The sequence below is a fragment of the Eulemur rufifrons genome, chromosome 6 (assembly GCF_041146395.1).
Source record: "Eulemur rufifrons isolate Redbay chromosome 6, OSU_ERuf_1, whole genome shotgun sequence".
Taxonomy (NCBI): Eukaryota; Metazoa; Chordata; class Mammalia; order Primates; family Lemuridae; genus Eulemur; species Eulemur rufifrons.
Window position 1 is genome coordinate 69378220 of NC_090988.1, and position 19341 is coordinate 69397560.

Below are 19341 nucleotides of genomic sequence, written 5' to 3' on the forward strand. Positions count from 1 at the left end.
TGGTTCTTTCACAGTTAGCTTTATAATAATGGGCAACTTACTTAACTTCTTTAAGCCTTAGTTTATAAAATGAGGTTGATAGTATCTGTCTCTGGAATGTAACTGCTTACTAAATGTCAGTAGTAATTACAATTATGTTAATTATTAGTAGGGTGGTATGTTTGGCTTGGCATCAATGCCTCATACTTTGCATTTGGGTGGTGATTTTTCTGTAATGATTGCTTATTGCAGCTAGCCTATCAAAATGTTCCCTTTTTTGTATTCTTTCTATTTCATAATCTCTGTTATCTTATACCACAAAACGGCAAGCTTCAGTCAGTCTTATTCTGTACTCACTCGCCCCTCTTGAACTCTACTCTTGATTTCTTTTACACTTGTCTTTTGCGTGTTGGAGTTTTCTATAATTATCATCAGGCTGTGAAAACAGTTCTTCTGGTTGGTGGGCCATAAGTTGGCTTGAGGTTTTCTGAGGCCTCTTTGTCTGTCAGAAGTCTGTGTACAGCAGAATTTCTCCTGTTGAACTGCACAAGCTTACATCTATAAAAGACAGTTTAAATTCTAAAAGATGAATATTTTTAAATATATGACCCTTTAGTCTTTTAAATATATGTAAGCAAATAGTACTTGAATTGTGTTCAAAATAACGATAATATAATTATTTCTTTTTTCTTTAAAGAAGTGATTTAACATTTTTAAAGAGACAAGTTTAGAATGGGATAAGTTTTGGTTGTTAATGTAAAATGATAGTATATTAGGGTTTAAGAAGATTAGCCTGGCTCTTCTGAAGTTGCAGACATGAATAAAGTAGAATATAGATTTTCTAAGATGTAATATTAGTAGGGGCAAATAGAACTGAAAGTGATATATATAAGGGAATGAGAAATTGTTTCTTATTCATGCTATTACACTTTGAACTCTGCAGTAAATGATCATTTCAGAAACAAAAACTTACCTAAGGATAGCAAAGCTATTCAGTTGCCAGGCAATTGTATAATGTTTACCCTCGGGAAGCAGAGGTAGATTCTGGTAATATTTTTACCATTACTCTTGCTGCCTTTGGTTTCTCATTGACTCAGCCATGAAATAGCTCATTAGTCAGACTTCTGAATGTTATTGCAGAGGAGTTTTCATGAGAAGGTTGATCCATCATGTGGGGCCACAGTGCAGTACTTTCAATCTTAGTATGACATTAAAGATGCAATCTTTTATATTGCCTGTGTCTGGAATACCATTAGAAAGAAAACATTAGAAAAGCCTAGAGAATATTTTGATTTGTTGTCATGTTTATGTAAGTGTCCTTCTCTAGACTGTAGGACAGGAGCTTTATCTTTTTATCCCTTACACCTAGCCAAGTGTCTGATACATGGTAAATGCTTAGTAAAGGTTTTTTGAGTAGAACTAAAGTGTCTTAAGATAATGATTTTAAACATAGTAACGATATATGTAAGATTTGCAACAGGATTACAAAGTACACCAGCAGAAATTCTTGCAATAAGGAATACTTCATATATTGTTTCTAAATTTAATAGGAATAATGTAGAGGTGGGAGTTAAAGCTGAAAAGAATTTTGAACTACTGATGAGACTAAAATGGTAAAATATTTTGCTGCCCAAAAGCCATAGAATTCTGAGGAAAACCATGAAAGGTGATAAAGATACCTTAAAAGGAAACTAAATTTATTTCCTCTCCTGTTATACCCCAAAGACCCCTTCATTTCCTGTCTGCTCGATGGTTCTGTCTTGAGGGGGCGTCTCATGACCACCCCTTAGTTCAGTGGTATTCAGGAAGAGCTCACATAACTAATGGCTGTACTCATGGCTAAGATTTATTACAGCAAAGGGTATACAGTGCGGGAACAACAGAAAAAAGATATCCATAGGTGAAGAGGTCACATGCAGACTTCCAAGTCATCCTTTCTCCACAAGAGTCACGTAACACACATTTTCTTCCCAGCTTTGAACCTTAGGGACACATGTGAGATAACTCTACCCATGGAAATTTGCTTGACTTTTAGAGTCCGTAGTTCTCAAGGAGAGGTGGTCATGCAGGCATATACTTGCCATGGTACACATCCAAATCAGGTTAACAGATATGTATTGTGAATCTCCATGTTTACTGTAAACATGCTGTCAACCTGGTTTATCTTGACCTACTGCTTCAGGTAAATAGAATAACACATTACCCAGTAACTCTGTGAATGTTCTGGGAGTTCTGTTCTTAGAATTTGATCAAGAATCATGGCCGTGGCTACAGAGATTAAGTGAGAACTGAGTAGAATAGAACAGACCTGCTGCATTAACTCTTTTCTTATCAGGTCCAAATTGTGAACTTGGGATTCATACTCTACCTTTCTTTCTCCTTTATGTAATATACTTGGTGGAGACAGAGTCCTGTTAACTGAGTAACATTAATGTTTCTCAAATTTGTCCCTCTTCTCTTCTTGATTTTTCTCATGCCTTAATTTACATTCTTATATCCTTTACCTGAATTAATGAATCTGCACTTAACTGGCCCAATGATTGTACTTTGTCATTGTCTCCTGCCACTCTCTGTCATCCATTCTCTGTAGTGCAGCCAGACTGGTTTGTCCGCCCAGTTCTCCTCTCATTTAAATAAAAAAGGAAGGAAGGGGAAAAAAGATGTTTTTGTGTTGGGAAGACAGAAGATAAAGAAGAAACTAAAAATTACCTATGATCCTGCTGTCAGAGATCATTATCAACATTTTAGTAGTTTCTTGCCCATTCTAAAAGCCTTAGGTCATAGGAGATGAAATCCATAGAAATGATAGCTTTACTGTTTAATAGAATATTGGCTCCCTAAGGTTAGGAAGGGATTTTTCTCTTTTTGTTCCCTGATGTGTCCCAACTACCTGGAAGGGTGTCTGGCATATAGTAGGCATTCAATGTAAATTCTTATTCAATGAAGGAATGGATTAATTAATCAATTTTCAAGACCCAGGACCTCATATGTTCAAAGCCAGGTACATTATCACCAAAACCTGAAAACTCATTGTCTCTGCTTGAATCCAAATGATTCTTTTCATTACTTTCTTCACTGTATTGGGAGCTAAGTTATTGCTAATTTCAAGCAATAAGTGTCCTCAGTGTTAGTAATTCTACAACTACCCACCTGTAAATACAAATGATACATTTGGGGGAGAGCAGCTAATGGAATAACCTTGTCATGGTCCCAACTCTGGGCCCTGTACCTGTCTGGTAGTCTTTATTTTTCATGGGACTTGTGTACATCTGCCCCATTGCTTCATACGGTTAAGGATCTTTGCTTTTTGCTTACATTTATGAATGGAGGACTAGATTCTTTAATGAAGGTGTAACCGGTATGGGTTTTCTCTCTGAGGGGAGAAATGGGAGACCTGGTCAGGGCACAATTATTCCAATAATTTTTTAGTCCCTTTGTCATGCCTACTTCATATACCCCCTGATTCCAGGGGGTTGCATTGTGCAGGATGGCTCCTGCCGACACTGTGATCTGCTCTGAGGTGTGCACCGAGCGCTGGTCCTCCTTCTCAGGTTTGCCAGTATGATTTCATTCCCTTTCTTCCTCTCACTAAGTTATCACAATCTTTGGCTCTTCAAAATCCACTTCTAAAATCTCTGTGTATTTGTCAATTTATTACATTTTGTATTATTTTATTGTCATTTCACTGTGTTTAGGGAACAGAAGAGAAATATTTGGATGACATTGAACTGAAAACAAAGTAATGTTACACCTTATATCTATTTATATCTATTAGGTCATTCTTTCCCTCTCTCCCATATGCTTTTAAAAAAAAATACTAACTTTAGAATTGTTTTGTCACCAACTTTAAATGCTACTTGATTAGGTGTTCACTGTATGAACTCCCGTCGTACTTAATGCTGTCTGCTTGTCTAGCTCTCTACTACTGTGTTCTTCCTTAGAACATGGACCACTTCTTTTTTAATCTAAATCACACTGGGCCAAAGTAGATTAAAAATGTGATCCCATCTTTCTTATTCTAAAGATCCTGAAGTGACTCTTCGTTGCCTTTAAATAAAATCTAAACTCTTCAGCATCACCTCTAAATACCTCCCAAATTTGTCACTGTATACTATCTCTTGTTGCTCTAATCACACAACGCTATTTATACTTCTTTAAATTTGCCATTTTTCTCTTTTCTGTGTGTCTCCCTCCCTCTTCTCTCTCTCTCTCTTTCACACTGTTACACACACAGCCTGGTTTATCTTGACCTACACACACACACACAGAGGCAATTGTGCACCCATATACGTGACCCTCCCCTACTCCCATACCTATATACATCTTTGTGGATGCTCTGTCTTTTCCTGGCTAAGCTCAGATCTCATTTACTTAGATAAGGATTCATCACATGAGCTCCTGTAGTGCCCTGTGGTGTTTACTGTTCTGTCTTCCTTAGACTATAAAAGACAGTGTCTTTTATCTCTGTATGCCCAGTACAAGGTAATTAATCATGATGATGTCCCTGTATCATGAAATAAAAGTTAAATTGCTACTTTTAAGATAGGAAATTAGATAGGAAAGTGTGTGTTGTTCTAACAAAATTTCCACTCGGAAAAAGTTGATAATTCAGTGTTTATTGGGTTAAGAGAATTATTTAAAATACCCTTTTTATGATATTACAATGTCATATTTCTTTACATTAAAACCATGCTGTTTTTTCAGCAGGTGTTTCCACAGATAAGATTTATTTGGTTTATGCTAAAGTAAGGTTTAAATGAGAAACCACTTGACAAAACTAAGTAAAATGTATAGTTTTTTTTTTCATGAATGGAAAATCAGGTGGTGATTAAGTTTAACAGTCTCATGAAAGAGGTTATCTGTGTGGACGACATCTGTATTGAGCTGTTTTAATACAAAAGTACTGGGAATTATGGGTCTTTGTCTTTTTTCCTGTGTATTCCCTGAAATCATAATCTTTTCTGTTATATTCATATTTGAACAACAAGTAATTACTGATGCAAATAGGATTATGACTTGTAGCAGACAGTAAATAGCCTGAGCAGATGGCCTCTTACAGAACACAGATCTTGTTTTAGCATAACCATACTGAAGATATTTCTAAGCAATGGGAACATTTTTCTTTTAAGAGAAAAGAGAAAAAGCTTTTGTCTTCTTTCAAGTGTTTGTAATTGTTAAAGCCTTCATAAGTATTTCAGTAAATAGCAAGCAACTATTTCATCAGAAAGAATTTAATTAAATACCCCTTTGTAAAAACCCAAATATGCTATAAGCACTTTTTAACTTTTTGTATGAAATACAATGTATATACAAAATAAGTACATAAAATATAAATAAGCATATTCAATAAGTATGCATGAATAACAAATGAAATTAAACATGTATTAATAGTAACCATCATCCAGGGCAAGAGATAGAACATTGCCACCACTGCAGAAACCTAGCCCTATCCACTGCTTTTTCTCAGTCAGATTGGCTGTTATGAAAATTTCTGTTATTTTGTACATGTGCCCTGGTGCACACATCTGTGGGGAATATGCTTCCAAGTAAGTTTGCATTCTTTAGGGTATACATGACTTTGAATTTCTTAGATACTGCCGGACTATTTTCTAAAGTGGTTATACCAATTTATACTTAATACCAAATAATATATAACAGTTCTGGTTGGTATTATCCACCTTTTAGAATTTTTTCCAATCAGTTGTGTAGCAGTAGTGCAATTTTTTTTTTTATTTTTATTTTTTTTAGAGATGGGGTCTTGCTGTATTGCCCAGGCTGGAGTGCAGTGGCATGATCTTAACTCACTGTTGCCTGGAACTTGTGGGCTCAAGTAATCCTCCTGTCTCACCTTCCTGAGTAGCTGGGACTACAGATGTGCACCACCATGCCTAGCTAATTTTTTTCATTGTTTTAGAGATGGAGTCTCACTATGCTGCCCAGGCTGGTATTGAACTCTTGGGCTTAAATAATCCTCCCACTTCAGCCTCCCAAGTCTCTGGGATTATAGGCTTGAGCCACCATGTCTGGCCCTCACTGCAATTTTAATTTTTGTTTCTGTGATTGCTAATGAGACTGAGCACCTTTTCATGTGATTATTGGCCATTTGCATTTCCTTTTCTGGGCAATATCTGTTTATATCTTTTGCTCGGGCTTCTTTTGAGTTGTGTCTTACGTATTTTTAGGCAATCTGTATATTTTGGATTTTTGAGCTATTTATAGGATTTATGTAATGCAGAAATCTTCTCTCATTCTTCCTTGTCTTTTGATGAATTGAAATTCTCAATTTTCATGTAGCAACTCTCTTAGTTATACTTGCCACTATTTGTGAGTTGAGTAAGAAATCTTTACCTTCCGTGAGATTATGGAGTATATATTCTCTTGTAAATGCTTTATGATTGTGCTTTTTACATTTAGGTCTGTAATCCACTAGGCATTGATTTTTGTATATGGTGTGAAGTAGTGGTACAATTTTGTTCCTTTTTTTTTTTTTTTCCTATTTAGATGACCCAGTTTTCCTGGTCCCGCTTATTGTAAAGTTTATTCTTTTCTTTCTACTTACATTGTCATTTTTGTCAAGAATCAAGCATCAGCACATGAAGGCAGTATCAGTACATGAGGCCAGTGTATAACGTTTATACCAAAACCCCACCAAGGCAGAATAGAAAGTCACAGGTCACTCATTTATGAACATATGCAAGAATCCTTATCAAAATACTAGAAAACTAATTGAGCAGTATATTGGAAGGTATAGTTTATCCCAGGAATGCAGAGTTGGTTAAATATGAGAAAAATCAATCAGAAAATCTATTGAGATCGTCTCAAGATATGCAGGAAAAAAGTTTGAAAAAATTCAATATCCATTTGATATATCTATGTATTTAAAACTCTTAGCAAACTAGAGCTAGAAAGTAATGTCCTAACATGATATATTGAAAACAAAACCTCCAGCCAACATCTTGATGAAGTATTGAAAGCATTCTCTTTAAGGTCAGGAACAGGACAAGTGTACCTCCCATCACCTTGTCTGTCCAGCACTATAAAGGAGATCCTTGCCAGTGCAGCAAGGTCATAAAAAGAAAGGTGTAAGAATTAGAAATGAAGAAACAAAACTGTTTTTATGATGTTTATGAATACAGATGTTAGAAAGAAACTATAAGTTACTACAATAATAAAAGTATCAAAGTGCTGAATAATGAATATACAAAAATCAATTGTTTCTATAAGGAACACACAACACTTAGACATTGAAAATTAAAATATATCAAAGTTTATTGTTAGTATTTTTAACCTCTTTCCAGACTATGCAAGGACATTAAGTCACTTTAAATGGAAAATTCACCGTGGGGATGAATATCCCCCAGTAAACATCCTCCTGAATCATGGGTCAGCTGTTTTAATTTCTTCCTCTTCAGTCTACCTTCTGACCTTGATCAGTATCTCATTGCTATATATTTCTCACCTATCTTTCATTTTATTGTTTTGTGCAATCATTTGTACAAAGAATAGCCTGTGAAAACCCTAATGACCAGGATTTGAACTATCCTCTACAAAGCTTGTTAATGATTCCTTCATAAAAGACCCTCTCAGTGAGCTGGTTATTATCTTCTCACCCTGTCTTTTCTTTCTTTCTGTTGATTCCGTTGTCTTTTTTTCTTTTTTTTTCTGTTTTTTTTTTTGTTGTTGTTGTTTGTTTGTTTGTTTGTTTTTCTTTTTGAAACAAAGTTTCACTCTGTTGCCCGGACCAGAGTGCAGTGGCATCATCATAGCTCACTGCAACCTCAAACTCCTGGGCTCAAGCCATCCTCCTGCCTCAACCTTACAAGTAGCTAGGACTACAGGTGCACTCCACCACACCCAGCTGATTTTTTGATTTTTTTCTAAAAATGGGGTCTTCCTTTTGCCCAGGCTGGTCTTGAACTGCAGGCCTCAAGCAATTCTCCTGCCTCGGCCTCCCAAAGTGCTAGGGTTACAGATATGAGCCACCACACCTGGGCCACCTTTTATGTTTCAAAAGCTGTGTGAAGCTTCATGCTTGGTAACTGAGCCAGTCAATGGGACACTGCCTCCTGAATATTCTCTGGACTTCCTAATAGCAAGATCACGTAAAGTACTCAAGAATGGGGAGTCACTAATTTTCACATATATCAAATTCTTGTGTGAATAGTATTAAATTATATTGTTATCCTAAAGGCAGTCTAGGTTCACTTGTACTGCTAGCATGCCTGCTGCTTCAGAAGCATTAATTTCATTTTTAAGTGAGGAAGAGAATATGACAGTTACCCCTCTTGGGCTAGGTATACTGCAACTGTGCTTTTACTCACTATAGCAGATTAGTTGCCATAGCACCTGGAAAAATCCATTTACAACCCTTGGGATCCATCATCAACTCAAGTTATCCTGTCTACTCAGTAGTATGTAACATAAGCGATGTATCCCCCTGATTGTTAGTTCTGAAAATTTATGCCAGTAGTGACTCACCAGGCTTTCCTGGTATTTCTCTGTAAAATGTCTCTTACACCAAACACTTTCATAACTTAGTAGTCTTTTAAACTTGTCCTCCAGCTAACTGTATCATCTTTGTGGTAGCTCACAGCTTTAATTTAAGTTCATTACTTTCCTAGTGAATACTTCATATTTCCAGGTAGCCATAAAAGCACAAGAAGGCTTTTCAGTGAGAGGAAAAACTGTTCTTATAGCTTTTTCTCTTGCTATTATTCCTTCTTTGAAAGGACTGCCATTTATTAGAAACACTAGTAACAGAAAATGGGATTTTTCGCTATCTTCCCCTCTGCCTGCTGTTCTCTAGCAGTCCACTAGCCAGTTTCTCTAAGTCCTGCCATTTGGTACCAAGGATGAGTAGGCAACCATCCTAGGATTAGATCCTCATCCTATTTTTTATTCCCTTCCTTTTCTGGATAAAAAAGTGCCTTAGCCTTTTGTCAATCGTGGGTCTGTAAGAGAGTCCTGCTCACGGCATCATTCTGAGCTAACATTTTCAAGTCAGACTCATGTGACCTAATTACCTAATTTTACCCAGAGAAACTACTACCTAGTATTAAGCTTTATTGATAATTTCAAACAAAGGTATAGGCAATCAAGAGATTCAAAAGTAGTAGGAAGTTATCTGGTACATAGAGGAGGGCTCCTTACCGTATGAATTAATAACCCAGATACCTCACTTGAATACCTCTTCTACTCTGGGCCAGAGAGTATGTGTCTGATACATGGAAGGAAAGACCAAAGCAGCTGCCTTTAATGTCCCAAATCTCCTTAGTCTGGACCACTTGATTGCCTATATATTTAAAATTATTTGTAAAGCTTGAGTAAAGATCTCCAGTTCATGGGAGTTAAATTTGTCAATCTGATCTTACATATTCACTCACCCACATATATCCATTCTCTTTTCTCATTCCTTCCTAGTTCCCTGACCATCTGTGGTCATTTTCCTTCTTCCTGAACTAATTTTTTAACATTTCCTTCGTTGTACATTGATGGCTGTAGCCAAGCAAAATGGTATTTGTTGGTCTGAATATATATTTTGCCTGTATTCTTAGAGGTATTTTTGTCTGCATAGAGAATTCTAAGTTAGCAGTGATACTATTCTAGTATAGGGATCAGTAAACGTCAGCTTGTGCTCCAGACACCTGTTTTTGTAAGTAAAGTTGGGACACAGCAATGTCTTTTTGTTTACATATTGTCTATTGCTGCTTTCACACAGCAATAAAAGTTGAATGATTGCCACAGAAACCATGTGTCCTACAAGTCTAAAATATTTATAATTTAGCAATTTAAGAAAAAGTTTGCCCACTCCTATTCTAGTTCATTCATAATATTCTACTATCTTATGGCTTTGATTGTTGCTATTGAGAGGTCACCCGTCAGAACAACTGTTATTCCACTGAAGGTAGTCTGTCTGTCTTGAAGATTTTATGTCTTTGATTTTCTGAAGTTTTATTATAATGTATAGTTTTTTAAAAGATTCAGTCTTGAGAAATTCATTGGATTATTTGTGTTTGTAGTTGAAAGCTTTTTATCAGTTCCAGAAAATTTTCTTCCTTTATGTCCTTAAATATTTGCTCTATTCTTTCCTTCTAGTACCCCATTTAATTCTATGTTAGATCTTCTCACTGCATTCTTTCTTCTCTTAGCTGTGCTTCTGTAGTGGTCCAAAGCAGGGGTTGGCAAACTTTTTCTGTAAATGGTCAGATAGTAGATATTTTTGGCTTTGAGAGTCACCTGCAGTCTCTGTCACTGCTGCTGCTTTTTCTTCTTCTTTGACTCTCTTTAGATTCTGGCTGTATAAAAAATGGGTTGTAGGTTAGTGGGCCATAATTTTTCAATTCCTGATCTAAATACTCAGTTAAAAGACAGTATTTTCAGAATGGATAAAAAGTAAGACCTAGCTCTTTTCTATATTCAAGAAATCTAGCTTAATTATAAAAATACCATAGATTAAAAGTAAAAGAATGGGGGGAAATATGTCATGGAAACATGGATTGTTAAAAAAGCTAGAGTGACCATATTAATATCATACAAACTATAAAAGCTATTAATATTAGGAATAAAGAATATTTCATAAAGATAAAGATATCAAATAACCAAGAATATATAATACCAAACCTATATTTATCTATTAAAACCTTCAAAATACATGAAGCAAAAACTGTCAGAGATGAAAGGGAAAATAAATTATAATCATGGTAGGAAATATCAGTATTCCTCCTTCAATAACTGATAGAACAAGTGCATATAAAATGAACAGGAATACAGAAGACCTAAACACACTAACAGCTTGACCAAATTGACATTTATATGACACTACACCCAAAGACATCAAAATCATGTTCTTTTTAGGTGCACATAGAACATTCATCAAGATTATATGTAGAGCAATAAAAGAAATCTCAATAAATTTACAAGGATTTAAATCTTACCAAGCTTCAGGGCCACACTGAAATTATAAATCAATAACAGAAAAATATCTAGTATATCCCAAAATAATTGACAGTTAAACAGAACACTTCTAAATAGCCCATGGGTCAAAGAAGAAATCACAAGGGAAACAAATTTAGAAAATAGTTTGAACTGAATTAAATGCACAGTGTATCAAAATTTGTGCCATGCAGTGAAAGCTGTGCACAGAAGGAAATTAAAAGCTTTAAATGATTACATTATAAAAGAACAAATATTTAAAATCTGTGATCTAAGCTTTCATCTTAAGATGCTAGAGAAAGAAAAGCAAAACATACCCAAGTAAGTAGAAGAAAGGAAATAAAGGTAATAGCAGGAATTAATGGAATATGAAATATAAACAATAGAGAAAATGAATGAAAACATAGTTGTTTCTTTTAAAAAATAATAAAATTGATAAACCTTAAATAGACTTATTAAGAAAGAAAAAGAAGATAGAAATTATCAGTATTAAAAGTGAAAGGGGACATCACTACAGACCATACAGACAAAAAGTATAAGAAAGGAATATTATGAATACCTTTATGCTAATTAATATGACAATTTAGGTGAAATGGTAAAATGCCCTGAAAAGCAGAAGTTATCAAAACTGATTCAGAAAGAACTAAAAAATATGAATACCTAGATCTAGTAAAGAAAATGAGTTGGTAAATATAAACCTTCCCACAGATGGGGTGCGGTGGCTCACGCCTGTAATCCTAGCACTCTGGGAGGCCGAGGCGGGAGGATTGCTCGAGGTCAGGAGTTCGAGACCAGCCTGAGCCAAGAGTGAGACCCTGTCCCTACTAAAAATAGAAAGAAATTATATGGACAACTAAAAATATATATATGAAAAATTAGCTGGGCATGGTGGTGCATGCCTATAGTCCCAGCTACTTGGGAGGCTGAGGCAGGAGGCTGGCTTGAACCCAGGTGTTTGAGGTTGCTGTGAGCTAGGCTGATGCCATGGCACTCTAGCCTGGGCAACAGAGTGAGACTCTGTCTCAAAAAAAAAAAAAAAATATATATATATATATATATATATATATATATATAAAAACCTTCCCACAAATTAAGCTGTGAGCTCAGGTAATAAATTGCCAGCATTTAATGAAGAAATAATACTCCTTTTAAAGAAAATATTAAACACAACAGAACCCTTTCCAACACACTTTATAAGGCCAGTGATACTAAAATCAAACAAAGATATTCCAGGGAAAGTAAAATACAGACCAATGTCCCTCATGAACATGGATGGAAACATTAACAAAACATGGGCAACTTGAATACAACATTATGTAAAAAAGATAATAAACTATGACTAAGTGGGGTTTATCCTAGGGAAGGTAAGCGAGGCTTAACATTCAAAAAATCAATCTAATTCACCAAATTGACAGAATAAAAAAAGAAAACCATATAATCAACTATTTGTCAAAATTGAAAACTCATTCAAAAATAAAACTCTCAGCAAACTAGGAAAGAAGGAAACTTTCTCTCCTGATAAAGAACACCTATAAAAAAAACCTACAGGTAGTGTCATGTTTAATAGTAATTGATGAATGCTCTCCCCCTAAAATCAGGAACAAAACCAGGATGTTTACTCTCACCACTTCTACTTAATCTTGTGCTGGAGGATCTAACAAGTTCAATAAACCAGGGAAAGGAAATAAAAAATAAACAGATTTGAAGGAAGCAGTAAAACTGTCATAACTCCCAAATGATGTCATCATGTACATGTAAAATCCTAAGGAATCTATAAAATAGCCATTAAAACAGCTAAAACCAAAACCTTGATCACAGCCAAATGGGCTTCAAGGTCAAAATATGAAAATCAGTTATATTTCTATAAGTAGCCACAAACAACTAGAAACTGAAACTTAAAAAGTATATACTATTATATATGCATTGAAAAATATTGTACCCCATAAATATGTACAATTATAAGTTTAAAAATGCAATTAAAAATATATAACATTTATAATACATGCAAAACCATCAAATATTAGGGATAAATTTTACAAAATATGTGTAAGACATGAACACTGGAAAGTGTGAAACATCACCAGGAGCTTATTCTAAAATTGATGTGGGAATATAGATCACCTAGAATAGCCAAAAGGATTTTTAAAAAGGAGAATAAATTTGAAAGATAATACGACCAGATTTCATGACTTAATTCAAAACTATACTAATCAAGAAAGTGTACTGGCATAAAGATATACATCTAAATCCTGGGGCAGAATTGAAAATCCAGAAATAAACCACACATACATAGTTGTTTTTGACAAAGATGCCAAAGTAATTCCATAGGTTAATGATAGTTCCTAACAAAGTTGAAACTATCACCAGTGATAGTCTTTTCATCACAATTTAACTAACACTATGTCAATAGATACTGACATGGAGGAAAAAATGAGCACGATACCATGTAGAAAAATGAACTCAAAATGGAAACTAAAAATACTTTAGAAGAAAAGATAGGTGAAAATATTTGATGTAGGCAAAGATTTCTTAGGTACATCACCAAAAGCATGAACTGTAAAAGAAAATTTTGAGTGATAAATTGGTCTTCATCAAAATTAAAAACTTTAGTTCTTTAAAACTCCATAAAAAAAGTGAAAGACCAGGCCACAATGTGGTAAAAAAATACTCACTGTACATAAATTTGACAGGGTTTTTGTTCAGAATATATGCAGAACTGTTTCAATTCAATAATAAGAATACACTGAGCTGATTTTTTTTAAATGGGCAAAAGATTTGAACAAAAGGTACAGGAATATGGCAATAAGCACATAAAAAATACTTGACCATTAGGAAAATGCAATTTATGAACCACAGTGAAATCTTGCTACACAATTAAAATTTAAAAAATCAACAACACTAAACATTGACAAGGATGTGAAGCAACAGGAATGCACATACATTACTGGCAGGAATGTAAAACTGTGTATTCACTTTGTAAAATGAATTGTCAGTTTCTTTAAAAAAAAGCAGATATATAGCATTTGATAGAGCAATTCTGCTTATGCATATAGCAGCATTATTCATTACTGCCCAAAGCTAGAAACAATCCAGAATTCCATCCACAGGTGAGTAGATAAATAAAATTGTGGTTTATCATGCAGTAGAATACTACTCAGCAATAACAGGGAACAAATTATTGATATACACACACAAAAACAGGAATCTAAAAAGTATCATGCTTATCGAATGATACTACGCACAAGAGGGTACATTTAATATGATTTTGTTAATATGAAACTCTACAAAATACAAATCTAGTACATAGTAAAAGAAAGAAAATCAGTAGTTGCCTGTGGATGGAGGATTTTCTGGGAATGGGCACAGATGAATCTTTTGGGGGAGAAGGAAGTTTTCTATATATTGACTATGTTGGTCACCCAAGTATCTGTTTTTCAGAATTCAACAGAGTTTAACCGTAAAATGAATGCATTCAATTGTATGTAAATAATACCTTGATGAAGTTGGAGGGGAGGATTTCTCCTTTAATGTAGAAAAAATCCTTTGTAATTAATTAAAATGTACAATGTCTGAGGATTGAGAAATTATTAATCTAATTAAATATAAGCTTAACCAGCACCTTGCTTTCACTTTTCTGAAATTGTCTCTTTAACCCTCTTGTTTCAAACAGAAGGGGAAGTTGAAAATACATGCTAATCTTATGATTATATAGACATAACTATATAAAAATATCTAATGAATGCCATTGGTCAAGGTTAAATACTTTTTTCTCAGGGTAGGATTTCAAGTTTTATATAATATATAGTATTTTGTTACTGATAATGTCATTAGCGTTATATATTGCTTGAGATGTATAGACAGCTTTCACAAATATTTGATCTTTATAATAGCCTGTGAAGTGAATAGGGCAGGTATTATCATTGTCTGTTACACATGAACATACAGGTTCAGCGAAATTATTTAAAAATTTAGTGAAGATCACACAGCTGATAAGTGCTAGAGGACCTAGGGTTTAAAGTAAGGGCTTCTGGCTTCAAATTCTTTCACTCCTATGACACACTACTTCCCTTTAAACCATGCTTTTGTTGTATGTATGTCTGGTCTGTCTGTCCTCACACCCCATCCCCCGTTTGTTTGTTTTTTTTAAAGACACAGTAACTTCGTTGACACGTATTATTGATAAAATTCAGATTTCTTTTCAAGTTAAAGTTTTAAATATTGGTTCAGCGTATTGCCATTTTAATCAGAAACATTCTTGGGCATTCATAGAGTAACCATAAATAATTATAATGCCCTGGGGATAAACAAACTTTGAACATACTGTTGTATTCCACAAAAAAATATGAATAGTTGGCAAAAAATGATATAATTTGAGTAGCTTTGAGAATCTGTTTAACATACTAATCTAATTCATTATGGTGATTTTCAGACTAAATAAACTTGAAGATACTATTATACTAATTAAAGGAAAGATTGAAGAAGTTCATCTTCCTGTAGAAAAAGTGGATGTTATTATATCTGAGTGGATGGTGAGTATTTACAGAAAAAAACTCCTTTCATTGCTAAAATGAAAAAACAATATTATGGTAATGAACAAGATAGCGATTTTTCTGCATTTAATTCTATTTTATAAATGACAGAATGGTAACATTATTTTAAAAATAGCTACAATCTTTTTATGGTGGCAGTTTATTCTGAAATGGCACTTATTTATTGGCTATTCATACTCTTAAGAAAGATAAATTCTCTTTTACCTTTACTTTTTTTATCTTTTATTTTTTTATTTCAGTATAATACGGGGGTACAAATGGTTAGATTACGTATATTGCCTTTGCCCCACCCGAGTCAGAGCTTCAAGCATGTCCATCCCCCAGATGGTGCATACTGTACCCATTAGGTGTGAATATACCCTTCCCTTCCTCCCCACTCCCACCTGCTCAACACCCGAAGAATGTTACTATATGTGCACTTAAGTGTTGGTCAGTTAAGTCAGTTAATACCAATTTGATGGTGAGTACATATGGTGCTTGTTTTTCTATTCTTGTGATACTTCACTTGGTAGAATAGGCTCCAGCTCTATCAAGGATGATACAAGAGGTGCTAGATCTCCGTTGTTTTTTGTGGCTGAATAGAACTCCATGATATACATATACCACATTTTATTAATCCACTCATGTATTGATGGGCACTTGGGTTGTTTCCACATCTTTGCAATTTTGAATTGTGCTGCTATAAACATTCTAGTGCAGATGTCTTTTTTAGAGAATGTTTTTTGTTCTTTTGAGTAGATATCCAGAAATAGGATTGCTGGGTCAAATGTTAGTTCTACTTGTAGCTCTCTGAGGTATCTCCATATTACTTTCCACAGAGGTTGCACTAGTTTGCAGTCCCACCAGCAGTGTATTAGTGTTCCTATCTCTCTGCATCCATGCCAACATTTATTATTTTGGGATTTTGTAATAAAGTCCATTTTCACTGGAGATAAGTGATATCTCATTGTGGTTTTGATTTGCATTTCCCTGATGATTAGAGATGTTGAGCATTTTTTCATGTGTTTGTTGGCCATTAATCTATCTTCTTTTGAAAAGTTTCTGTTCATGTCCTTTATCCACTTTTTGATAGGTTTGATTTTTTTCTTGCTTGCTGATTTTCCTGAGTTCTATATAGATTCTAGTCATCAGCCCTTTATTGGATGTGTAACATGTGAATATTTTCTCCCATTCTGTACGTTGTTTGCTATCGTGATAATTTTCTTGGCTGTGCAGAAGCTTTTTAATTTGACTAGGTCCCATTTATTTATTTTTGCTCTGATTGCCTTTGGGGTCTTCTTCATAAATTCTTTGCCTAGGCCAATGTCTATACTTTAGTCCATTAGGATTTCTGACCTGAGAAGCTGAAAAATACGAATTTCATAATTGACCAAAGGGCAGGTATGCTTTCTAAAGTTTATCCAACATTTTTCAGACACCCCTACTCTGAATGAAACAGTGGGTAAGTGGTAAATAACTGACTATTTTAAATCTGTAGTCACATTTTCATGAACCATCTTTTTTTTAAACTTAAAATATATTGCATAGAATCCTGTCATTAATTTTTTTTTACATACAGCATAGTAAGGATGCAAAAATCTAGAATGAACCATTTTTAAGCATACGTTTTTATCTCTATAAATATTTTCAACAGGGAAAGACAGAAATAGAATATACCCTCCAGAATGTGGCACAGATGTTTAATGGATTTGTAATCCAGTACAGCAGTGTAAACATCATATATTGCAGAGATACACATCTGTGTTTTTCTACTATGGTCCACTAACTATTGCATGGCTTAAGCTAAATATGTTTTTTGTTTGCAGCTATTCATGAATTTTGCCATTATTTTGAAATGTAAATAAAGATAGGAATATAATTTTAAAAGTGAAATTGCTGATAGCATGTTATTTAATAAACAAACTATCACTTGCCTTTTAGACTAATGGATTTCCAGATTTAGGCTTTCCTTTAATTTTACATTTTTATTTTTGTTTTTATTTAAGAGATTTCTCTTTTTATTTTATATATTTAAGGTATACAACATATTTTGCTATACACAGTGAAATGTTACTAGCGTTAAACAAATTAACATGTCCATCATCTCACATAGCTACCTTTGTAGTAAGAGCCCCTAAAATCTACTCTTAGCAGATTTTCAGTATATAATACATCACTAACTATAGTCTTCATGCTGTACATTTTCATTTTGTCTCTTTGACAAAATTGTTCTCAGTTAAATAAATGTAAGTTTAATCCTTGGAAGACCTTAATATTTATGCCTCTGTGTATGTGTTCTCATTTTTTCATTTTACTCTGCCAGTAGAAGTCGTTATTTTGAGAGCTGTTCTTTGAGTTCTTATTTCTGATTGACTAATAGAACTGTTCAAAATAACATACATAATTCTGACCCAGCAAACCAAATTGACTCTCATTTGGTGTTGCTGTGTTCCAAGTTCATAGACAAAATCCTGGTAATGTATGATAACAATTGCCAGAGACGATTCTTGTTTGCACCTATGTTATTTTCTGTCATCAGGACCATTAGCAAAATTGCACATTAGGTGAACTTTATGTTTCATTGTCATGATCACTCATAATATATATTCAAATTATTTAAAGTTCCCTGTAATTTTTCTATCTAGCCTTGCTTTTTACAAAAGGAGACTAAAATTTTCTCTTTACTCAAATATTCTTGGATTTCTCCTTGAAATTTAAGAATTTTTTCATCCCATCTTTACCAGGTGTATCTGTATGTGCAAGTGCATGCACACATATACCCACACTTACATTGATAGAGTATTGTTTATTCATATTTAATACTCTTTATTATAAATAGATTTTCAGGATTTTATAGCCTTTATCACTTAGAAAATATGGCTTGTGGTTTGGCTTATCAACATTCCAAGAAAATGGCAACAAAGTCTTTCATGGGTTACCTTTTAAGCCATTGGATGTTGAAGTGTTTTTGTTGTCTTTAGTTTGGTCTGGCAGTGAGGCCAGGCCATTTTCAGCCACCTGCCATGAGGATTGGGTGGCCTTTCCTGATCTGTTTTCTGCTTTAAATAATAGAAATGCTTATATTTTTTCTCTTATAGATATATTATTCTGACATTTTTAAACAAGATAGAATTGTATATGTTATATATTTTGTTTACTAAAATATTTTCTAAAATAATCTCATATGTCCAGTGGTTCAAGATAAAGAAATACAGACTGGGCGTGGTGGCTCACGCCTGTAATCCTAGCACTCTGGGAGGCCGAGGTGGGCAGATCGTTTGAGCTCAGGAGTTCCAGACCAGCCTGAGCAAGAGGGAGACACCATCTCTACCAAAAAAATAGAAAGAAATTAGCTGGACAACTAAAAAATATAAAAAATTAGCCGGGCATGGTGGCGCATGCCTGTAGTCCCAGCTACTCGGGAGGCTGAGGCAGGAGGATTGCTTGAGCCCAGGAATTTGAGGTTGTGGTGAGCTATGATGAGGCCACGGTACTCTAGCCCTGGCAACAGAGTGAGACCATGTCTCAAAAAAAAAAAAAAAAGATAAAGAAATACAAGAACTACTTCCCCCCAACTGCATATTTCTTGCCATTTTTTCTTTGCAGTTTATTCTTGTTGCTCCATTAGAGAAAAAGATATATTTTCAGGGCAGGATTTCTTCCACTTTCAAAAATCAATAATCAAACTTAAGTAAAATTAACTGTAAAAATTGGGGGTTTTTTGATGACAGAGAATACTGTTGTTTTAATGCCTTTTATTCCTCCTTTTATAGTTAATTTGTTTTTAGTATATTTTTGGCAGAAATAGTTTGCTCCTTAATGGAAGTTACTGACAATAGAGCAAAATATGGGTTTGCAAATGGCCTTATCTCTTAAAGTGTTTTACCTTCTCTGTCTGGCA

The 19341-nt window shown here is 34.4% G+C and overlaps 1 protein-coding gene across 3 annotated transcripts in view; it reads left to right on the forward strand.

The window, feature by feature from the left end:
- PRMT3 (protein arginine methyltransferase 3) overlaps nt 1-19341 on the forward strand; it is a 118440-nt gene that overhangs the window by 32448 nt on the left and 66651 nt on the right. For all 3 annotated transcript variants that reach the window (XM_069469698.1, XM_069469699.1, XM_069469697.1), the window contains one exon: nt 15341-15440. In XM_069469698.1, the coding sequence (XP_069325799.1) occupies nt 15341-15440 (100 nt within the window). The remainder of the gene's footprint in view (nt 1-15340; nt 15441-19341) is intronic.